Source organism: Pinus tabuliformis, chromosome 1_1 (genome assembly GCF_031772625.1).
Source record: "Pinus tabuliformis cultivar Carrire ecotype Pingquan chromosome 1_1, CPIR1, whole genome shotgun sequence".
In the NCBI taxonomy this organism is placed as follows: Eukaryota; Viridiplantae; Streptophyta; class Pinopsida; order Pinales; family Pinaceae; genus Pinus; species Pinus tabuliformis.
The window spans coordinates 801,593,385-801,601,860 of NC_142297.1; the positions used below are offsets into that span (position 1 = coordinate 801,593,385).

The 8,476-nt window shown below is 40.2% G+C and overlaps 1 protein-coding gene across 1 annotated transcript; it reads left to right on the forward strand.

Annotated features, from left to right (window-relative positions):
- Window positions 1-342: 342 nt before the first annotated feature.
- LOC149216437 (disease resistance protein Roq1-like) lies at window positions 343-7,277 on the forward strand. Its single transcript, XM_089389957.1, has 4 exons — window positions 343-857; window positions 957-2,058; window positions 2,180-2,373; window positions 7,035-7,277. Exons 1-4 carry the CDS (start codon window positions 343-345, stop codon window positions 7,213-7,215), a joined length of 1,992 nt encoding a protein of 663 aa, XP_089246083.1. The 3' UTR covers window positions 7,216-7,277.
- The last annotated feature ends 1,199 nt before the right edge of the window (window positions 7,278-8,476 follow it).

Consider the following 8,476-nt stretch of genomic DNA (forward strand, 5'->3'; position numbering starts at 1 on the left):
ACCATAAAAAAAATTAATGGTACTAAATTCATTTCTGAATCCAGATAAAATTAAATGGTAGCCTCTTTAAACACCGCAACACCTTTCCTCGGAGAAAAAATAGGTAAACAGCAGAAACGCGGAACGCAGAGGGACATCAACATGACATCACATGCGCATCTTGGCGACATCAACATCACATCATATGCGCGCATGTCTTCAAGCGCGTGGAGGTTTCCTCTGTGAAGTCTTTTATGTACACCCAACCCATCGGCTCCCACGCAATTTCACTCTTCTATCTCCGTGCCTGCACATCATCTTATCTTTTTATTTTTATCCATCCAGATTTCAATTTCAATTTCAATGGCAGATGCTTCGTCCTCGGCCTGCTCTGCGTCAAATTCTTACTCCCGGTACCACGATGTTTTTATCAGCCATCGTGGGCCTGATATCAAGGACACCTTCGCCACCGCTCTCTATCGCAACCTTGCTGATCGTGGAGTGCGAGCCTTCCTTGACAAGTCGGAAATGCAGGTTGGAGATAACATTACCTCGCAATTAGAAGACGCTATTCGAGACGCCACTGTTCATGTGGCTATTTTCACTCCGAAATATGCCGAATCTAATTGGTGCCTCCATGAGCTCCACCTCATGGTGGAGTCCGACAAGTCCGGCCAGGCTACCCTTCTTCCTGTATTTCACCACGTCAAGCCTGCTCATCTCCGGTGGACGGGCAAAGATAAACATGGACCGTACGCTGCAGCCCTGCGCGAACTGGAAAAGAAAGGGAGATACGACAGCAAAACAATTCAGAATTGGAGAAATGCTCTTTCTTATGTTGCAGATATAAGCGGCTTGGAGCTGGACGCGTTTAAAGGGTGAGGATCTACCATTGTCCCAATCTGTGTTACAAGATATATGACAACTTGGGTGCTTTTCTCACTCGTTATTTCACCTCTGTGTCAATGAATTTCCAGGGGCGAACTCGAGCTCTTGCATGAGGTTGTGCAAAGCGTTGTGAAAAAGGTTCCAAAACCACCCTTGTTTGTGGCAAAACATCCAACCGGTCTCCAACAAAAAGTAGAAGAGTTTGAATGGCGTGTGCGGTGGGGCCGGCAGAAGGACGAGCAGGCATGCAAGGTTGTAGGGATTGTGGGATCCGGAGGAGTTGGAAAAACCACAGTGGCCAAGCAATTCTTCAATGCTAACAGATCAATTTACAAGGGATCCTCTTTTTTGTTCGATATGGCCAAAATGTCTTTACCATCTTTACAGAGGAAACTTATTAAGGACCTTAAAGGTATAGATATCGAAATTCAGAGTTCCGTCGAAGGGTTGGGAGAACTTGAGAGGAACCTGTCCAATTGTTCCGCTGTCATAGTATTAGATGATATAGATAATATTGATCAACTGGATTCCTTCTTGCCAATAAAGAATGTACTTAAACCCAATAGCTTGCTTTTGGTTACATCTCGGGACAAGCAGGTCCTTAGAAGTGCGAACATCGAAGAGTCATTCATTTATCACTTAAAGGAACTTAATACAAAACACTCCCGAGAGCTTTTCTGCTTTCATGCTTTTTCAAAGCCACATCCACCACCAGAATTTAATGATGTTGTAGATGGCTTTCTAAAGATCTGCGGTGGATTGCCACTATCTCTGAAAGTGCTTGGGGCTTCGCTATGTGGGAAAAATAGCATATCTTACTGGCAAGGGCTATTGGATGGACTTGGCCTAATACTTCCTGAAGATATACAGAAGAATCTCAGAGTTAGTTATGATTCGCTCAATGAACAGGAGAAGCAAATATTTTTGGATATTGCCTGTTTTTGCATAGGAGAAGAAAGCGATAAGTGGATTAAAGTTTGGCGTGGCTCAGGTTGGCAAGGTTCGGTGGGTCTTCAAACTCTACAGGACAAGTGTCTTGTAGAGTTGGACACAGGAGAAGAAAATATTATAAGGATGCATGATCTTCTCGTACTCATGGGAAGAAATATCGCCCAACAAAAGTCAATGCCGATCCGTATATGGTGTGGCACGTTCAGAGGAATTTTCGATCTCTTAAAGGAATCCTTACATGTAAGTGCTTCAATCCTGCAATCGTTATATGTTTCTGTGTAAACAACTTTCAATATTGTTTATTCAGTGACTGTGCGGTGTACCATGTGATGAATCGTTATTGATTTTAAATAACTAACAGGAAACAATAGAAGTGCGCGGAATTAGAATGGCTCCTCCGTCCAATATCACTAGTGATACTGATCACGCTGAGGAATCGCTAAAATTAGAAAAGCTACTAAACCGTAAGAAGGTGTTCCGAATCAAGAAGTTGCAAATTCTTGAAGGTGAAGGCGATTTTGTAGAAAGAATGTTGAAGCTGAAGATGCTATCAATGTCGGGAATTTCTGGTTATTCCAAACAGAATACAGTGGAAAAATCCTCTGTTTCCACTGTTCAGAATTTTCTGATAAATTCCGAAACAACAAAAATATGAACAGAGAGCAATACTCTGTTTTCTGATAATTCAGAAACTCAAAACCGAGCATAAAATAATGCTCTACTTTGCCTCAGGATCACAAGCTGATTAAAATAACATTCTGGTTTTGACACAGGAAAATACTCTGTTTTTAACTCAGAAAAACAGAAAAATTCGTTTGCTGGAAACGGTGTTTCAGCAACACAGTTTTTTTCAGTTGCTGAAACAGGTGTTTCAGCAACGCTGATCGTCGTGTTTCAGCAACGTAAACTTTTGACGTCAAGTAATTTTTGAGTTACGAGCTGTTTCAGCAACTAAGAAAATTTTGACGAAATAACTTTTGGTGAAACAGAAACGCACAGAAAGGAATTTCAATTTATGAAAATAAACTAACTGATAAAACTAAGTCTTCCTCACATAGAGGGATTTCCACAACTGCTGTTATAAAACATCTTCCTCTTAACAGAGGGATTTACAATCTATGCTAAAGAGCATCTTCCTCTCAACAGAGGGATTCACCAAACTATGCTGAAAAGCATCTTCCTCTTGACAGAGGGATTACATCAGGAACGCTTCAGTTCCACACAACAACTATCTCATAAAATTTCAGCACTGCTGTGCAAAATGGCTTCATTCATGTGAGCTCATGCTGCTGCACATTCTTTCTTAAAAACACAGAAATTACATTCCAGCGCTGCTGCGCTATATTGCTAAACTCTTAACACTGTTGTGTGCTGCGTTTCCATATTCACTAACAGAAAACTATACTCACGCTGCTGCGTGCTCTCCTCTGCTCTCTATCTTTCTCTGTCACACACATGTGTTTTACTTCTGTTTCTGTTTCTATTTATAGTGCAGGAAAGGTTCTTCACCGCCTTAACTTGCTGATGAAATATCTGCTGCTCATAATTAACAGATTTGATTTCTTGCTGTATTTCTTGAGTCGGTTGTGCTGAAACCCAAGACTGATAAATGTTGTTACGGCTCGAGGCTGGTTCTTATCTCTTTCAGCCGTCTGCTCATTAATACGCTTGCTGAAAAGTAACGGTGTGGCGCTGGATCTAATCTTCTTCATTCAGGCAACACAAAATTAATTAAAGAGTGAAAAGATGGTAATAGCGGTGATTTAACAGATCGGGGGAAAAGTGTGGGGCGCCGGATAAAGACAAATGAATAAAGTAAAACAGCTGTTGCTGCTGCACAGCAGTTGGAATTAATATTCCAACACTCCCCTTTTAATTTCAACTGCTGGGCGTTCAATCATACCCAGACATTTCATAAAAAAAACTCAAAACTTTTCTGATCCAATGGTTTTGTTAGAATATCTGCAACCTGCTCCTTCTCTATTGTCATGGGAGATTTAATTCCATATCTCTTCCTTATAAGAAGATCTTCATCAAAGAATGACTGTCAATACAATTCAGCAATAATGATAAAAAAAAATTACAGGCTCCCCTTTAATGTATGCATTATCTTCTTTTGGCAGAATCTTCTCAAAAGAAACTTAGATCGGCTGGAGAGCTCAAGGGACTTTCGGACTGTGTTTTCTTCCTCCTCCATACTTGTGTAACTTTCTTCTTTTGCATGGGTTTAGCTTGTGTAAAGGCCCATGTCAAGTTACAGTCACGTGCCATATGCCCAATGTTATGACACTTGAAGCATTCAACTTTATTCATGAATAAGAATTCATGATTTCTTCTTGTGAAATTATTTCTTGGAGATTGTCGGGGACCACAACATCTATCTCCATGAAATGCTCTACAGTCTTTTGCCATATGACCAAAGTTTGAACAAGCATAACAATAACCAAAAAATGAACTTTGATACCTGGTATATGGAGGTTTCCTTGATGTACTTCCGAAGCCTTTCTGCCTTGAAATTCTTTGCTGATAACCATTGCCTCTCGCATCTTTGTCGTCATCAACATTTCTTCTTGGAGCTAGTTTTCTACTTGGAGTAGAATTTCTTCTATTGCAGCCTTGATTTTGCTCCTTGCCTTTGCTGGAACTAGGAGCATCACCATCTCTTTTTGGCTTCTTCACATCTCCTTTGCTTAAGGCATCCTCATACTTGTTTGAGGGTTCACCTACATACCCAAGTCCTGATTTATCATATGGAGATCTGTGATAGCTGAGCATATCATCCAAGGCTTGAGAGCTCTTCATGATCTTGTTCATCCCTTCAACCTTCTTCCTGAGGAGGACAATCTCTTCTTCTAACTTTTCACATTCATCATTCTTCTTTGTAAGTTGTTTCTCAGTTTCTTCCTTGCTACAAGTAGCTTCAGCTGCTACTACTTTAAGAGAGATAATATCTGTCTTCATTTTGGAGATTTCTTCATCTTTTGCTTGACTGCTCTCCATTCTCTTCTCAGCTTCTTGTGCCTGCTTCCTGGCTTCTTGTAATTCAGACTTAAGGGAGGAGACCTCTACCTTGTAATGTCCAATCTCTTCTGCAAGTTTGTTCACTTTCTTATGTCTTTGTTCAAGTTGATTTGACAAGATATCTTCCTGCTTCCTTGCTTTATTCAACTGATTTGTCATGGATATGAATTCTTCATGATGCTTCCTTTTGCTTTGATCAAGTTCCTTCTTAAGCTTGGCGAGCTCTTCATCTCTTTCTTGTACTTGAAGTTTGATGAGGTCAACCTTCTCATTTTCAGCTTCTATGATGGGTTCAAAATTTCCTTCTTGACTGATTGTCGTGGTCAGTGCTCCCTTTGCATGAAGGTCATGGAGTGTGTCCCATATATCCTTTGCTGATGAATATTTTCCTATATTCTTCTTTAAAGAATCAGGCAGCCCATCCAAAATTGTCTTTGCTGCTTGTGCATCATACTCCATGGATTCTTTATCCATATTGCTGTCATCAATCACTGACTCCCAGACTTCAATCCCTTCAAACATTAGGAAAGCCCTCATCTTTATTTTCCATACATCAAAGTTTCCATCAAACTTTGAAACTTCAAATAGAATGTATTCTAATGGGTTGCCTTCTAGTTTAGTAGAGGGGGGAGACACATTTTTAACAGCCCTGGAGGCTTTCTTCTTTGACCTTGCCATTCTTATTCTAGGCTTTAAAATCTCTGACTGTGTTTTTAAAATCATTGACTGTTTCTTCAACAACAACACAGAAAATTAATCTGAGAAATACCTGGATCCTTTCTTGGCTGAGTCTTCACACTGCTGGAGAAGTTGCTGCTGCAAGAAATCTTCCTTCAGCTTCTTTGACACTTCAAAGAGCCTGGACTAGCTCTGATACCATGTCGGGAATTTCTGGTTATTCCAAACAGAATACAGTGGAAAAATCCTCTGTTTCCACTGTTCAGAATTTTCTGATAAATTCCGAAACAACAAAAATATGAACAGAGAGCAATACTCTGTTTTCTGATAATTCAGAAACTCAAAACCGAGCATAAAATAATGCTCTACTTTGCCTCAGGATCACAAGCTGATTAAAATAACATTCTGGTTTTGACACAGGAAAATACTCTGTTTTTAACTCAGAAAAACAGAAAAATTTGTTTGCTGGAAACGGTGTTTCAGCAACACAGTTTTTTTCAGTTGCTGAAACAAGTGTTTCAGCAACGCTGATCGTCGTGTTTCAGCAACGTAAACTTTTGACGTCAAGTAATTTTTGAGTTACGAGCTGTTTCAGCAACTAAGAAAATTTTGACGAAATAACTTTTGGTGAAACAGAAACGCACAGAAAGGAATTTCAATTTATGAAAATAAACTAACTGATAAAACTAAGTCTTCCTCACATAGAGGGATTTCCACAACTGCTGTTATAAAACATCTTCCTCTTAACAGAGGGATTTACAATCTATGCTAAAGAGCATCTTCCTCTCAACAGAGGGATTCACCAAACTATGCTGAAAAGCATCTTCCTCTTGACAGAGGGATTACATCAGGAACGCTTCAGTTCCACACAACAACTATCTCATAAAATTTCAGCACTGCTGTGCAAAATGGCTTCATTCATGTGAGCTCATGCTGCTGCACATTCTTTCTTAAAAACACAGAAATTACATTCCAGCGCTGCTGCGCTATATTGCTAAACTCTTAACACTGTTGTGTGCTGCGTTTCCATATTCACTAACAGAAAACTATACTCACGCTGCTGCGTGCTCTCCTCTGCTCTCTATCTTTCTCTGTCACACACATGTGTTTTACTTCTGTTTCTGTTTCTATTTATAGTGCAGGAAAGGTTCTTCACCGCCTTAACTTGCTGATGAAATATCTGCTGCTCATAATTAACAGATTTGATTTCTTGCTGTATTTCTTGAGTCGGTTGTGCTGAAACCCAAGACTGATAAATGTTGTTACGGCTCGAGGCTGGTTCTTATCTCTTTCAGCCGTCTGCTCATTAATACGCTTGCTGAAAAGTAACAGTGTGGCGCTGGATCTAATCTTCTTCATTCAGGCAACACAAAATTAATTAAAGAGTGAAAAGATGGTAATAGCGGTGATTTAACAGATCGGGGGAAAAGTGTGGGGCGCCGGATAAAGACAAATGAATAAAGTAAAACAGCTGTTGCTGCTGCACAGCAGTTGGAATTAATATTCCAACAATCAAGCAACCTCATATCTCTCCGCTGGAATGACTGTCGCTGCTCATGCCTGCCTTCTTTTTCAATGCAAGATTTAAGAGTTTTAGAAGTGAACGGGAGGGAATTGGGAAGATTGTGGCCGGAAGACGAATATCGGGTACGTAGACGTAGATGCTGTAATTTGCAAATGAGAATCATTGTTATTTGATCAGTTTTTTAGTTATTGAAACGTGAACATTGCAGGCACCTCAGCAGTTGCTGCAGTTGATTATTGATGCTCCACTGTTAGAGTTTCCAAAATCATTAGGGAAGCTGCGGCATCTCGAAAAGATTGTAGTGAAAAGTGCTCGTCTAACGAGGATGCCAGATCCATTGTGGGATTTGAGAGATCTCCAACACATCGCTTTGGTTGGGTGTGAAAATTTGGAGATGCTTCCGGATTCTTTGGGGAGTTTGACAAATCTCCGATACTTGAATCTTAGTTTGTGCAAAAGTTTGAGGGTGCTTCCAGATTCAATCGAGAAATTGAAAAAACTCGAATTCATCAATCTAGACTCATGCAAAAAATTGGAGAAGCTTCTACATTCCTTGCTGAATTTCCCACATATCCATTGCAACCCAGCCATTAAATTCGAGGATCACGACGGGTTACATATTAACTTCAGTGGGTTCCCTTGTTTGAAGATGCTTCCAGATTCCTTAAGGGATATGGAAGATCTCACAAGCATCGACCTTACTGGTTGCGAAAGTTTAAAGAGTCTTCCAGACTTTTTGGGAGAGTTAACACATATCGATTATATCAATCTGAAACTGTGCAAAAGTTTGGAGATGCTTCCTGAGTCTTTTGGGAATTTGGAACGTCTCCGTACCATCAATCTCAGTGGATGTGAAAGTTTAAAGAGGCTTCCAGATTCTTTGGGGAAGTTGACATCTCTAAGATATATCAATCTGGGACTCTGCAAAAGTTTGGAGACGCTTCCTGAGTCTTTTGGGAATTTGACTTTTGTCCATGACATCAATCTCAGTGGATGTGAAAGTTTAAAGAGGCTTCCAGATTCTTTGGGGAAGTTGACATCTCTAAGATATATCAATCTGGGACTGTGCAAAAGTTTGGAGATGCTTCCAGACTCTTTTGAGAATTTGCAAGACCTCTATGCCATCGACCTCAGTGGATGGAAACATTTAGAGAGGCTTCCAAATTCATGGGCAAATCCACAACTTCGACATCTGCATTTGAAGGGTTGCTCCAGTTTGACCATGTCCACTAAAACACTTGGAAATCTCTCTAGGCTTGAATGCTTAGATCTATCAGATTGTCCCCAGGTGGAATTATTGCCGCCGGAAGTTGAACGTGTACCGTTTCTGAAAAAATTAAATTTGTTCGATACAAACTTAAAAGAGTTCGCTTTTGATGTTGTGTCTTTCAAAAATTTGGAAGTCCTCAGATTAGGAAGCCCTCTGTTGGAAGT